At 40.9% G+C, this 14,924-nt stretch overlaps 1 protein-coding gene across 1 annotated transcript in view; it reads left to right on the forward strand.

Moving 5' to 3' along the window:
• The window catches only part of LOC120986502 (complement C3-like), a 75,649-nt gene that overhangs the window by 17,217 nt on the left and 43,508 nt on the right, over nt 1–14,924 (forward strand). The window contains exons 7-15 of the mRNA XM_040415124.1: nt 221–308; nt 1,675–1,777; nt 2,825–2,945; nt 3,980–4,095; nt 5,821–5,964; nt 8,881–9,093; nt 9,176–9,376; nt 9,808–9,969; nt 10,207–10,336. Coding sequence (XP_040271058.1) covers nt 221–308; nt 1,675–1,777; nt 2,825–2,945; nt 3,980–4,095; nt 5,821–5,964; nt 8,881–9,093; nt 9,176–9,376; nt 9,808–9,969; nt 10,207–10,336 — 1,278 coding nt within the window. The remainder of the gene's footprint in view (nt 1–220; nt 309–1,674; nt 1,778–2,824; nt 2,946–3,979; nt 4,096–5,820; nt 5,965–8,880; nt 9,094–9,175; nt 9,377–9,807; nt 9,970–10,206; nt 10,337–14,924) is intronic.

Consider the following 14,924-nt stretch of genomic DNA (forward strand, 5'->3'; position numbering starts at 1 on the left):
ATGCAACCGTTTAGGTAAGAGGTTTCACACTTTGAGCCCAGGACAGGGGAAAGATTTGTGCTGCTGTTGGTTTGGTGCACAGCAGCATTGCTTTCACATGCATCTTCAAGGTAAACACTCACAGTAAGCAGACATCATGAAAATTGTAGGAGTTGCAGAGTTTGTAACTAGACAGGGACATACTCCATCATATTGTTTTAACCTTTTCTCTCCTTCTTAGTTCTGCCAAGTTTTGAGGTTTTTCTGGAGACCCCACAGAATTACTACTTTGTGGATGACGATCAATTCACCGTGGATATTACTGCAAAGTAAGACATTTCCCTCCCAAAGGGTACCTATAAGAAATATTGTGTTCATAAAGGAACAGTGTACATATGGAAGTGGGCACAAAAACATTGATGAAAAACAATTTAAAAAATGATGGAGTATATGGATATACAGTACGCATTTTATCAAATTTTCTTTATAGTCAACACATTTTTGCTCCCTTCCATTGTTTTCAAATTAGCTCTGCTCCAGAAGGAAAAAAACTTGATAGTCTCTCTAGTGCCACCTTCAGGGTTTACACGTGCCGACCAGAAAGCCAGTTGTCGGGAAGGAAGCCTACCTTCCCGACAGTCGGCTGCTCGTTCAGTGAAGGAGACCACTGTATTTACATGCAGCGATCTCCTCCACAGTATGAGGATGAGGGATGGCTATTGCCATTGCTCGTCCTCATACATCTGCATTGTTTCTGGGCCGAAGATTGCTAGACACCACGACCTGCTGCTCGATGGCCTTAGTCTTTTGATGTATCTGACATTGCTTTACAGAGAGTTATCTATAGATGGCACTAGACAGTTTTCTTCCTCCTTGAGGAGACCTAATTCGCATACTTTTTCCCAGGTGGCATTGCTTGTAAGATTACACCAGCCGGATCTCCACAAGGAAGACCTGTACATTCTAAGGACTTGTTTCCACTGATTCTCATTAATTTTTTCATTTTGTTAAAAACATATTTTTCAGAAGGCCTATGAGAAGAGCTTATCTTTGTCCCCATGACAAGCCTTCTTACCCATCTGCTATCACAGGGCAGTGTTATCAACAGGACACTAGACCTTATAACAACCAATCAGAATCCAAATTTCATAAATATAAGAAGATATATGACTGGGTACTATGGGGCATGGGAACAAAGGCAGAGAAGCTGTTCTCAGAGTTGACTTGTACCTCCAACCTCTCATGTTTTCAGCTTTGCTGAATTGTTTGAGTTTATAAGATTGCGCTGTCACCTCCCGTCCTGTAGAGGTCACTGTTGCCTTCTAAAGAAGTAGTAGATCGATGACCTCTGTAAAGAAAAAATCGTGAGGATTCCAAAGTTCACCATGGGGTCCTGGCCTTGAAATTGGCACACACATTTTTCCTTCACAGGGAAACAGCGAGATCGAGTAATGGTTGAAGTCGCTTATGATTTTACCGTGACCCCCCAATGGCAAATAGCCCTAGCCTTAAAGGGGTTGTATGAAATTAGAAAAACATGTCTACCTTCTTTTAGAAATAGCGCCACCCTTGTTCATGGGCTGATCTTCGTATTGCTGTTCAGTCTCACGGAGGACACGTATTTCTGTCATATAGTTTTGTATTTGTAACTTAAGAATTGTTTTAAATCAAATTTTTGACTATTTTTGTTTTTAGGTTTTTGCACGGGAAGCCGGTGGATGGCTATGGATATGTGGTGTTTGGCGTAATTGTTAACAATGTCAAAATCAGTTTACCACATTCAGTGACCAACATCACGGTAAGGAGAAAAGCCCCTCTGTGCCATAAGGGGCAACTTGTGCCCAGATTTTTTTTATCAACATAGGTAAGTGAGAGCTCGTTCCCTTCAGGGTGAGTTGTAGTTTTTGTTGGCATCATGCAACTTTTTGATTTTTGTATTGCATTTTTTTGGAGAGGTGAGCTGACCTGATTAATTCTGCCACTGAAATTTTTTTTTTCCTGTGAATGATATTTTAGTAATTTGGATACTAGCAGTTTTTTTATTTTGGTTTCTTATTTTAACATGATAAATAAAGAAAGGGCTTTTTAATTATTAATGGTTGTGTTTTTGATGTTTTTACAAACAATAAAAAAAAAATGTTTTGCTAATGTATTTTTAATCCCCCCTCAGGGACTTGAACATGCGATCACTCGATTTGTTGTACCATACACGCAAATAATACTGCATTGCAGTGTATGGTGAATTCACCAGTATTCTATTACACCCTGCCAGAAATAGGGTGTAATAGAGGTCTTAAAGGGTCACTAACTTTTCAAACAACTTTTGATATGTCATATGCATATCACGCTCTCTCTCTGAAATTGAGACGGGCTATAGACGTCTATAGAGCCTGCCTTATGCACTGAGACAGAGTGCAATATGTGCATGCATCACTCCCCTCGTTCTAGAGATCTTGAGAGTCTCAGCGTTCAGAACTCCACTATTTACACTTTTCATAAGTCTCTATGACAAAAAGAAAGTTTGTTAGTGACCTTTTAACTTGACAAGTCTGAGGCCTTCAACGGCCCTGGCTGCCATAACATCTGCTTGAAATCCAGCTACTGCATTACGGGGACTCCAATTGGAGGACATAGGGTGCTGCCTCCCTCTGTCTCTAACTGCTCAGATGCCGCACGTTGAATTGTCTTCTACAACTTGTTGGAAATTCGGATTTTGACTCTCAGGGAGTGGAGCTGGCGAGATGGTTCTCTCTCGTGGGAGATACTTTTTTTTATACAACGTTTTAAGAAATTTTCATCATAGTTGTATAAGTTTCAGGAAAGCAATGTACAATCATCCTAACAGGTGAAAGGTGGAAGAGGACAAGCCACTCTGCATCGTTATATGATCACCAGCCGATACCCGAGCCTTGAATTCCTCCTTGGAAACTCACTCTACGTCAGCGCCAAGGTGTTAACCAATGCAGGTATGGAGAGAAGATGAGGCTCATGTATCAGAATTTACATCACTCAATTCATGCCCCGTAGTCAAGGAACAAGATGAGGATCCCTGGAAGAGGGGGTTCAGATCAGGTTGGCTGAAACCTTTCATAGTTGTCCTCTATCTCAATACCCTGGCCAAGGCAGAATAGCTTGTTGACACCCTCTCTTGCACCCAGTAGTACGGAAACATGGGCATGTACAGCCCCAGACCATTATCCCACCTAAACTATAATACTGGTAGGCAGAATTTTCCGGATATCTACCTAACCCAGATTAACCCATCAGACTGCCAGATAGTGATAGGTGGTACCTCACCTCAGACATCGTGTTTCCCCTTCTCCAGATTCCAGTCACAATGTGCTTTACACCACTACAGCCAACACCTGGTATTGTGCATGGTGACCTTAGGCTTGTATGAAGCTGCTGGACCACGGACGATCCTGACATGTAGTTCTTGTGCGGATGTCATTTTCAGAGACAGCATGTAGCCATGTAATAAGGGATACGACCAAGGATAGGAGTTTTTATGCAAAATATTTTAACACGTTGTGACAACCATGCAGGGCCAAAGTCCAGGCCACCTGAGGTGGTCTATGGCTACACTTTTTCGAAGAATATTTCCAGCAAAAGTGCGTGGCCATTGGTCACTGTAGGTGCACGGTGTTTCAGCTTCCTACATTGGCCACAACATGTGTCCATACCCTAAGTAGGTTGAAACAAGACCTAAGTATGTCAGGTTCCACCTTTTTGTTCATACAAATATCATTTAAACCAAGACAAAAACTACCTCAATTTGCCAGAGAAAGCGAAGAATGCTTCTTGACCCAAAGTGACAATCGGACAGATCACTAGTTCCATATTCTACCTTAACACCAGTAAACCTTTATATTGTGCTTCACAAGGCAGATATCTAACCCCTTTTCATAGCTAGCCACTATTTAATCATTTAGAGCAGCAGGATCCGTCACTTTATGGTTCAGTCAATAAAATACTTTTGCATTTTGTGATGAACTTGCAGGCAGTGATTTCGTGGAGGCTGAGAAGATCGACATTCCTATAGTGAAGACCGCATTCAAAGTGCTTTTCACTAAAACCTCCAAATATTTCAAGCCTGGCTTACCCTACATAGGAAATGTAAGTATACCATGGGCTCCTGGTGGGACCATAAACTTCTAGTTTTCCTTCCACTGTCCGGAGAACCCAACAAGATGACTATGCAAGTCACCTTAGTACAGACCAAAGATCACAGATGTAAATAGTCCTTGATAGACCTTGATGGTAAATTTCAGCCAGAATGCATCCCTAGCTACTCATTTTCTTATGCACTATGTATATCCCAAATGGTTATGTATGGGCAACAAATAGTAAGCACTGACAGTCCTTGTTAGGTTCCTGGGAGACAGGCTTCATCTGCCCCCTGGCTTGTTCGAGTAGGGAGTATGCTAGTGAAAAGGCTAGACACAACACATGCAAAGTAAGCCTAAACTGAAGCTTGGTCCAAAAAACCTCTAAACCAGAAAAGTACTTCACTGAGAGACTATTCTTGAGGGAAATACAGTAGAACAGGCTTTCATAGAAAGTTTAAAAGGGTTTTCTGAGTTTTTTTTTTTTTATTGATGACCAATCCTCTGGATCGGTAATAAGTATGTGATCAGTGGGAGTACAACACCAGGGACGCACAGAGGCCTTCTCTCAACTTTAATTAGGCCATGTGACCTCACGTTCACTGGTCACATGGCCTAGGCGCAGCTCAGCCGCTATACAATGTACAGCACTGTGCTTGGTGAGCTGAGACAGGTGCCTTCTCAAACAGCTGACCAGAGGGGATCCTGGGTGTCAGATTCCCACCGATCAGGTACTGATGACCTATCCAGAAGATAGGTCATCAGTTAAAGATCCCAGAAAAAACCTTTAATACCATTTCAAGGCCATGCTGGACAGACAGTATGGTATTGCTTGTTTATGGCAAAAGACTTTACTGCTCATGGAGAGGGTATATTGCCTCAGGCACCCACCACACTTTGAGAAGGACTGGCCATCCAATCTAAATTCTGCATAATGCCGCCTGCACATTGCCAAAAGAGTTAATGAGAATGGAATAGTTATTTGGGAAGATTGCAAAGTGAACTTAGAGAGAGACTCAAGGAGGATAGCTACCATCATTGTTACCTCCAATACACAGCTATTGGGAAGAGCCTATTCGGTAATATACCTCAGAACTGTGCCTATTGCTTCTGTATGTACTGCAACTCCCATCATTTATTCAGTGAAGGGAGACTTTATTTATTGTTACCAGACATTTTTCCTATCACTGCAAGGCGCACAGAGGACCAGGGTGATCACTGCCACCCCCAACCTTGCCAATGCCATCACAAACACTCTCCTCCACTCGCTCTCCTCTCTTGGTGTTCCTCGCATATGCATCATGTGGAAAAAGGGTTGTCCCATTTATAAACCCCATTTTCATATATAGACCTATGTCTATAATCCTCATCTCTTGAGATTGTCTCGCCCTAGAGGACCAGTCCTGTCCCACATCACAGAGAAATCCCATTGTTTTTAAGGGAACAATGTAATTCTTCATTTTTCCTGTGGTGGCACTGCAGGGAATCTGATCACTTATGGTCAGGTTTCCATACAAATTACAGCTGATCGCTCCCTGAAGGCAGACACTTTGGGATCAGCATGTGGTCAAGAGACCCTTCTAACAAGTACAGAATGTCAAAAGCAGAGAACCCCTTTAAGTTGTGCTCCAAGGAAAAATAAAAATTGTGTTTCTCTTATCCTGCTAAATGACTCCCCCTTTAGAAAAGTAGATCAATCCTAAAAGCTGCAAATTCCAAAACTGTTCTTTTCCAGCTTTTGCTAAAGAAACCAGATGGGTCAGCGGCACCAGGTATCGAGATTTGTACAGTGGACAACGAATGTGCGAAAACAAACAGGGAAGGAGAAACCAAGCTTGTCCTCAACACCAAACCCGACATCCAGGAAATGCAAATCCAGGTAAGTGACTGAAGAACACCATCACTGTAGTATCCTTGAACATAGGAGCAGTATTATAGTAGTTATATTCTTGTACATAGGAGCAGTATTATAGTAGTTATATTCTTGTACATAGGAGGCAGTATTATAGTAGTTATATTCTTGTACATAGGAGGCAGTATTATAGTAGTTATATTCTTGTACATAGGAGCAGTATTATAATAGTTATATTCTTGTACATAGGAGCAGTATTATAGTAGTTATATTCTTGTACATAGGAGGCAGTATTATAGTAGTTATATTCTTGTACATAGGAGCAGTATTATAGTAGTTATATTCTTGTACATAGGAGCAGTATTATAGTAGTTATATTCTTGTACATAGAGGCAGTATTATAGTAGTTATAGTCTTGTACATAGGAGCAGTATTATAGTAGTTGTATTCTTGTACGTAGGAGCAGTATTATAGTAGTTATATTCTTGTACATAGGAGGCAGTATTATAGTAGTTATATTCTTGTATATAGGAGCAGTATTATAGTAGTTATATTCTTGTACATAGGAGGCAGTATTATAGTAGTTATATTCTTGTACATAGGAGCAATATTATAGTAGTTATATTCTTGTACATAGGAGGCAGTATTATAGTAGTTATAGTCTTGTACATAGGAGGCAGTATTATAGTAGTTACATTCCTGTACATAGGAGCAGTATTATAGTAGTTATATTCTTGTACATAGGAGCAGTATTATAGTAGTTACATTCCTGTACATAGGAGGCAGTATTATGGTAGTTATATTCTTGTACATAGGAGGCAGTATTATAGTAGTTATATTCTTGTACATAGGAGCAGTATTATAGTAGTTATATTGTTGTACATAGGGGCAGTATTATAGTAGTTATATTCTTGTACATAGGAGGCAGTATTATAGTAGTTATATTCTTGTACCTAGGAGCAGTATTATAGTAGTTATATTCTTGTACATAGGAGGCAGTATTATAGTAGTTATATTCTTGTACATAGGAGGCAGTATTATAGTAGTTATATTCTTGTACATAGGAGCAGTATTATAGTAGTTATATTCTTGTACATAGGAGCAGTATTATAGTAGTTATATTCTTGTACATAGGAGGCAGTATTATAGTAGTTATATTCTTGTACATAGGAGCAGTATTATAGTAGTTATATTCTTGTACATAGGAGCAGTATTATAGTAGTTATATTCTTGTACATAGGAGCAGTATTATAGTAGTTATATTCTTGTACATAGAGGCAGTATTATAGTAGTTATAGTCTTGTACATAGGAGCAGTATTATAGTAGTTGTATTCTTGTACGTAGGAGCAGTATTATAGTAGTTATATTCTTGTACATAGGAGGCAGTATTATGGTAGTTATATTCTTGTATATAGGAGCAGTATTATAGTAGTTATATTCTTGTACATAGGAGGCAGTATTATAGTAGTTATATTCTTGTACATAGGAGCAATATTATAGTAGTTATATTATTGTACATAGGAGGCAGTATTATAGTAGTTATAGTCTTGTACATAGGAGGCAGTATTATAGTAGTTACATTCCTGTACATAGGAGGCAGTATTATGGTAGTTATATTCTTGTACATAGGAGGCAGTATTATAGTAGTTATATTCTTGTACATAGGAGCAGTATTATAGTAGTTATATTGTTGTACATAGGGGCAGTATTATAGTAGTTATATTCTTGTACATAGGAGGCAGTATTATAGTAGTTATATTCTTGTACCTAGGAGCAGTATTATAGTAGTTATATTCTTGTACATAGGAGCAGTATTATAGTAGTTATATTCTTGTACATAGGAGCAGTATTATAGTAGTTATATTATTGTACATAGGGGCAGTATTATAGTAGTTATATTCTTGTACATGGGAGCAGTATTATAGTAGTTATATTCTTGTACATAGGAGCAGTATTATAGTAGTTATATTCCTGTACATAGGAGGCAGTATTATAGTAGTTATATTCTTGTACATAGGAGCAGTATTATAGTAGTTATATTCTTGTACATAGGAGCAGTATTATAGTAGTTATATACTTGTACATAGGAGGCAGTATTATAGTAGTTATATTCTTGTACATAGGAGCAGTATTATAGTAGTTATATTCTTGTACATAGGAGCAGTATTATAGTAGTTATATTCTTGTACATAGGAGCAGTATTATAGTAGTTATATTCTTGTACATAGGAGCAGTATTATAGTAGTTATATTCTTGTACATAGGAGCAGTATTATAGTAGTTATATTCTTGTACACAGGAGCAGTATTATAGTAGTTATATTCTTGTACATAGGAGCAGTATTATAGTAGTTATATTCTTGTACATAGGAGGCAGTATTATAGTAGTTATTTTCTTGTACATAGGAGCAGTATTATAGTAGATATATTCCTGTACATAGGAGCAGTATTATAGTAGTTATATTCTTGTACATAGGAGCAGTATTATAGTAGTTATATTCTTGTACATAGGAGGCAGTATTATAGTAGTTATATTCTTATACATAGGAGCAGTATTATAGTAGTTATATTCTTGTACATAGGAGCAGTATTATAGTAGATATATTCCTGTACATAGGAGCAGTATTATAGTAGTTATATTCTTGTACATAGGAGCAGTATTATAGTAGTTATATTCCTGTACATAGGAGCAGTATTATAGTAGTTATATTCTTGTACATAGGAGGCAGTATTATAGTAGTTATATTCTTGTACATAGGAACAGTATTATAGTAGTTATATTCTTGTACATAGGAGCAGTATTATAGTAGTTATATTCTTGTACATAGGAACAGTATTATAGTAGTTATATTCTTGCACATAGGAGCAGTATTATAGTAGCTATATTAGTAGTCATATTATTTTCTCTTTGAATAGTGACTGCAATTGTTCCTTTTTCATGTAGATGAGAACAAAGGCTGTAGGTATTCCTGATCATAGACAGACAGCTGCCACATTAGTTGTGAATGCTTACAAACCTCTGCATGGATCTCAGAATTTTTTGGATATTAGAATTCCATCAACCAAAGTCAGTTCCGGGGACACTCTAAATGTTCAGTTTGTGCTGAAGACCAAGAATATAAACATCCAAAGAAGCTTCACATACATCACCTATATGGTAACACACAGTATATATCTGCAACATTAATGTCTTTCTTCATTGTTAACATCATGGAGCTGATATTCTCATCTCCTCTCAGATATTGAGTAAAGGTCAAGTCATAAAAATGGAACGACAGCCTCGAGATCCTGAACAGACCCTTATTGTGATGACACTCTTGGTCACTGAAAAATATATGCCTTCCTTCCGCATTGTGGCCTATTACACCGTGCCAGGCGATCAGAATGAAATTGTGTCGGATTCTGTGTGGGTGGACATGGTGAACTCTTGCATACAAAAGGTGAGGTTCAAGGTTGTATGGTTTATATTTGGCATGAAATGTTTAAATAGTCACAATATACCTTTAGGATAACCCTCCACACGGAGCATGGGTGGGTTCACTGGATCACCCATTGCCTTCTTAAAGTCACTAATCCAAAACAAGAATACTTTTCTTGGTTCTTCTTCAGGATCTGGCAAATTGTTTACTTTTTGTGCCATGTTTGCCACCAGTTGGAATAGCAGGGATGACCATGAAGGACACAGCAAATTTATTAAGAGGCATGGACATTTTCCAATGAATTCACTCTTAAAAAATCTTCCCCCAATGACAAGGATTTCTTAGAGGATCTGGATCCAGATCTATTATAGAAGCAGTAGGTCACATCAATAGATAGTATCTATATAAGGTATGTGATGAGCTTTGTTTTGTTTGTATGTTTTTTGGTGCAGCTTGACATCTCTCCGGACCCAAGAAGAGGAGTCTCCGAGCCTCAACCAGGGTCAACGGTGCCAATGAAAATAACAGGAGAACCTGGAGCCAGTGTTGGGCTGGTGGCTGTGGACAAAGCTGTATTTGTCCTGAACAAGAAGAATCGGATGTCTCAGGACAAGGTTAGACATCTAACACTAATGATGTGCCCTGAATTCACCAGTAAATATAAGACCTTGAGTTATAAAATGCTGAGTGACAACCAATAATGCCCTGAAACACGAAGCTGGAAAAACTATTTGGCATAGCCTGTTGCCAATTTAATGGCTGCCTTATTGGTTGTCACATGGCTTTTAACTTGTGGATTTGTACCCGTACATAGAAGAAAAACTTAGCTTGTATTTTCTGCTTCTCTTAAGGTTTGGGATCAGGTGGCGAAAAGTGACCTTGGATATACCCCAGGTGGTGGCATTGACAATGAAGGGGTCTTTACAGATGCTGGGCTTTCTGTGGAATCCAATATGGGCCTTAGAAATCCAACTCGATTAGGTGAGTGTCACGGAAGGTGTACAGCAAACTAGAAGACACAAAAGGAAGATCCGGCTGACTGGATCCAAAACTAAGGAACCAAAGGGATAGCCCTGCAACAGACCTGGCTCTCTCCCTAAACTGCTCAGCCTATGCAAACTTCTCAATGGTAGAAGATCGCATATCCTCGTACCTCAACTGAATAACCCCTGAACACCCTATAATAGTGAGGGGACACGACCACCGGCTCCCTACACTTGATACGGAGGGAGTCAGGGTCTCCTGGGATCCAGCAAACAGGAAAATACAAATGAATAAACAAAACTTATCTGTAGAAGACTCAGTAGTAGCATCCAGCATGTATACACTCCAGGAAGTTGTATAAACCGCAAAGTGATGCAGTATGGGAAGGGATTTAAAGGGATGCAATCAGTGCAACTACATGACAGCTGAGAGAGGCTAACGAGATGAGAAAATGAAAGCAAAACAAAAGGAACCTCAAGGAGGAGGTTCTGAAGGACGTCTGTCAGAGCTTCTCAGATGTCTGGTGGTGACAGTGAGGCTTGGATATTTTGAGAATTTGGGGTCACATCACAGCAGTTTTTAGTAGGCATTAGTTATAAAATAGAACTTTTTTCTTTTTTCAGGCTACTATTTTCATGACCACTGCAGGTTTTCTTTATCAATTTAAACACCTCATTTTTGCATTTTTATGGGGTTTTTTAAGTGTGTAGTTTGAAAAAGTAAGGAATTTTTTTTATATTTTTTTTACCTTTTATACAAAAAATGTTTCTGGTCATCATATAGAGTCACTTTAGTGTTAGACTTATTTGTCTTTATGATATACTGACAAATTTGATATATTACATGTCTATGCTGAGGTAATTAAAGGGTTATTCCCATCTCAGACACTGGGGGTATATCGCTAGGATATGCCCCCAATGTCTGATAGGTTCAGGTTCCAGACCTTGCGCTCAGAACGGAGCCCACAAGTCCTGGAGGTCGCACAGCGCATGCTCGCCGCACTACATTCTTTCCTATAAGAGCACCGAAAATCGCTGAGCGCTGGCTCGTCTATTCCCATTAGCCCCATAGAAGTGAATGGAGCGTTGGCGCATCCCATTCATTTCAGTCGGACTTCCAGAAATGGCCGAGCGCGTCGCTCAGCTTTTATTGGCGCTTCCATAGGAGTGAACAGAGAGTGGCTGCGTCTGAACGGAAGGTGGCCTCCAGGAATTTGTGATCTCCGTTCTAAGCAAAGATGCAGGTCGCAGAGGTGGGACCTGCACCTATCAGACATTGGGGGGATATCCTAGCGCTATATGCCCCCAATGTCTGAGATGGGAATAACCCTTTAAGTCAATCATTGTCATATATCATTATGATAATGATTGATGGGGGCAGTCTTTTTCTGGGGGAGTAGCATATATGATTTTTTCATTCAATTTTGCACAGCAACTCCTAGTTACAGAAAAAATCGGGTGTTTCAGTGACTATGATCACTCCTAGTACCAACATCCCGACGATCATGTCATCAGTCACATGATCACCCGCAGCAATAGAACGCTGTGTATCTGAGAACGGATAGGACAGAAGCTGAGAAAACCGAAAATTCAGGAACTCAATCACTTGGGCAACCAGCTTAAAGAGAATGTGTCATCAGATAATGATCTGTTGTTTAAACCAAATATTTATGTTAAAACTAAGGATGAGCGAACCAGTCAGGAACAGTAAAAAATCAATCTGGGAGAGTCAAGCTGATTGCCAGGGAGAGTGAAGGGAAAGGCTAGGATCCAAAGAAGAAGAATTGTGTGTGTTGTGTACAATAGAGAGAAGCAGGAAAGCTGACAGAGAGGAGACAGGATCTGTGGCTGTGCCTGCTATATAAGTGCATATATACCCACGGTGTGGCAGCAATCTAACTGTGTATGTTAAGTTGAAATTGAGCGTCAAGTCTCAGTTGTCCATTAACGTCTTTTGAGTTTCCGCAGTTTTTTCTGGATTGTTGAAGAGGACCTTTCACCACTCCTGACATGCCTGTTTTACTAGCATCATGTATTCTCCACGTAATAACAATTCTGAAGCATGTATTTTTATGGCTCTATGTTGTGCCATTCCTTTATTATTCCTACTAGAAGTTATGAATGAATTGCTAGCAGTCTGCAGTAAGGGTACAGAGGGGTGGTAACTAGTTGGGGGTGTGTACCTTCACCGACTCACTCTATCCAATCAGTGCTGCCATTTTCAGACTGTGCAGGTACACCCCCCAACTGGTTAGCACCCCTCTGTACCCTTACTGCTGACTGTTAGCAATTCATTCATAACTTCTAGTAGAAATAATTAAGGAATGGCACAACAGAGAGCCATAAGACTAGAGGCTCCAGAATTGTTATTACATTGGGAATGCATGAATCCATTAAAACAGGCAAGTCAGAAACAGTGAAAGGTGCTCTTTATATGTAACTAAACCAGAATATATAAGATTACTAACCAATACACAGGGTAGCATATAAAATTATCTGGGAGTGATAATGAATTCAGGTCCAAATCCGCCTCCCTATTTCAAAAGTTTTTAATAATTTTTTTTGTTTTTTGATTATATTCAAACTAGCAGCATATATACATGTTTACTACACCAATACACAGGATAGTGCACAACATTATCTGAGAGGCCCAAAAATGTCCAGGCTACGGAAGTCTTTCAAACGAAAGACCCAGAGCCAGAATGTGGGTAGTAGCAGGACCAACTATATGGCCAGACGTAGTAGTAGTAGTAGTAGGCCGCAGTTGTCCCTGCTGCCTTCTGAAAGGTGCAACATTATAGATGGTTCACTCCTCCTCTCAGTCGCAGGATGACATGGAGGTGACTTCATAGTCAGACACGTGTCGTGGAGCCAGTGGTCACAGCGTTCTTCCTGATCCTCCTCCTTGCAGTCCAAAGAAGGCTTTCAGTTGAGTCCTCCCAGTCTTCACTGCTTCTTCCTAGTGGGGCACCTTCCTACGGCAGATAGTCAAGAAAGTCTCCCTGTTGATGACTTGTGTGAGAGCAGTCAGTGATTGTACTGCCCTAAGTAGGAGGAGGCTGCAGATCCCAGGCATAGACGTGATGGTTGTGGTAGTAGTAGTGGCCCCCATAGCCGCACTATTGGCATTGGAACAGCAACAGTGGCTGTGGGGGAAGAGCAGGAAAGGGGGGCCAAAGAACCCACCATGATATCCCACAGTCTGACGATTGTGTACTGGAAAGGACCTTGAAGCCGTATCAGGGTGCTGAAGAGGATGCAACAGAGGAGGAGGGTGATGGAGGCAGCAGCAATAAAGAGCAGTTGCCACGTACCTCCCAAAGAACAGCCAGGACCACGTCTGCTTCGGGATCTGGAGATCTCTCGTCTTGCAGTTTTTCTCCATGCTGCCGGAAGACAAAAGCATTGGCTTGTGCAAGCTGTGCAAGAGCAAAATAAAACATGGGCAGGCAAACACAGTAGTAGCCACCACAGCTGTATTAATCCACATGAAGCAGCAGTTCCTTCCTTCTCCCGGTCCAGTTTACAGCAGCCAGGTCGCATCCACGAGCCGTACGGTGTCTTTCACATCATCATTATCCCGCTCAGACTCCTCCACTCCCTCGTCATCCATCGAAACATAATGTGGGGCCAGGAAACAACTCTATGCGCCCAGCAATCCGTCTGTGTGCAAGCTGCCAAGTTGCTGGTGGTGCAGTTGCTGCCATACTATTTAGTCAAGTCTGCTGCCTTTAGGGAGCTTAAGCGTGCGCCCAGCATCTCTGGAAGATTCCTAGCCGGCATTATTTCTCCCAAAATGCCACAACTTAGGTCACTCCCTGCAATTCGCTATGTGCGGCAAGGTTCATGCCACAGTGCACACCTGGAGCAGCTCTTACAGGCAGGGACAGCACATGCTTTCATAGTCCACTGGGTCAATGTTTTTTCTGGCAGCAACGAGGCAGCACCCTGGCAACGAGACCAGGTCCTTTTGACCCCCCTACGATTATGTCAGCCTGGTTCCCACACCAGGCACTTATCTGCCATCATAGACATGTTCCCATCCCCAACAGTAGTTGGGCAGAGGGTTGCTAGCACTACCCCTCCTTCCCATCACCTGTGACAGGTCAAGCGTTATCATGCTGTGTTGGAACTGAATGGCCTGGGAGAGAGTAGCCACACTGGTGAGCAGTTGCTAGAGTACATCACGCAGCAAACATCCTGCTGGCTTTCACCCCACTGACTCCAACTGGGCAAGGTGGTCAGCAACATTGGGTGCAACATCGTGGCCACCGTTAACCTGGGTGAAATAACACATGCTCCCTGCATGGTGCATGTCTTCAACCTAGTGATGCAACGTTTTATAAATATGTACACTGGCTTGCGCAAGGTGCTGGCAAAGTCCAGAAGACTGTCCAAGTATTTCAGCCATTCCTATGTGGCGAGGAATGCTCACCTAGACCTGCAGCGACAGAATGGCCTGCCTCTACACCGCTTGATCTGCAATGTGCCAACTCGCTGGAATTCAACATTGCACATGCTCGAGCGTCTGTACAAGCAGCAGAAAGCCGTGAATGATTTTGTCATGCACCAGACAGCCTTGGCAG

Source organism: Bufo bufo, chromosome 1 (assembly GCF_905171765.1).
Source record: "Bufo bufo chromosome 1, aBufBuf1.1, whole genome shotgun sequence".
Lineage (NCBI taxonomy): Eukaryota > Metazoa > Chordata > Amphibia > Anura > Bufonidae > Bufo > Bufo bufo.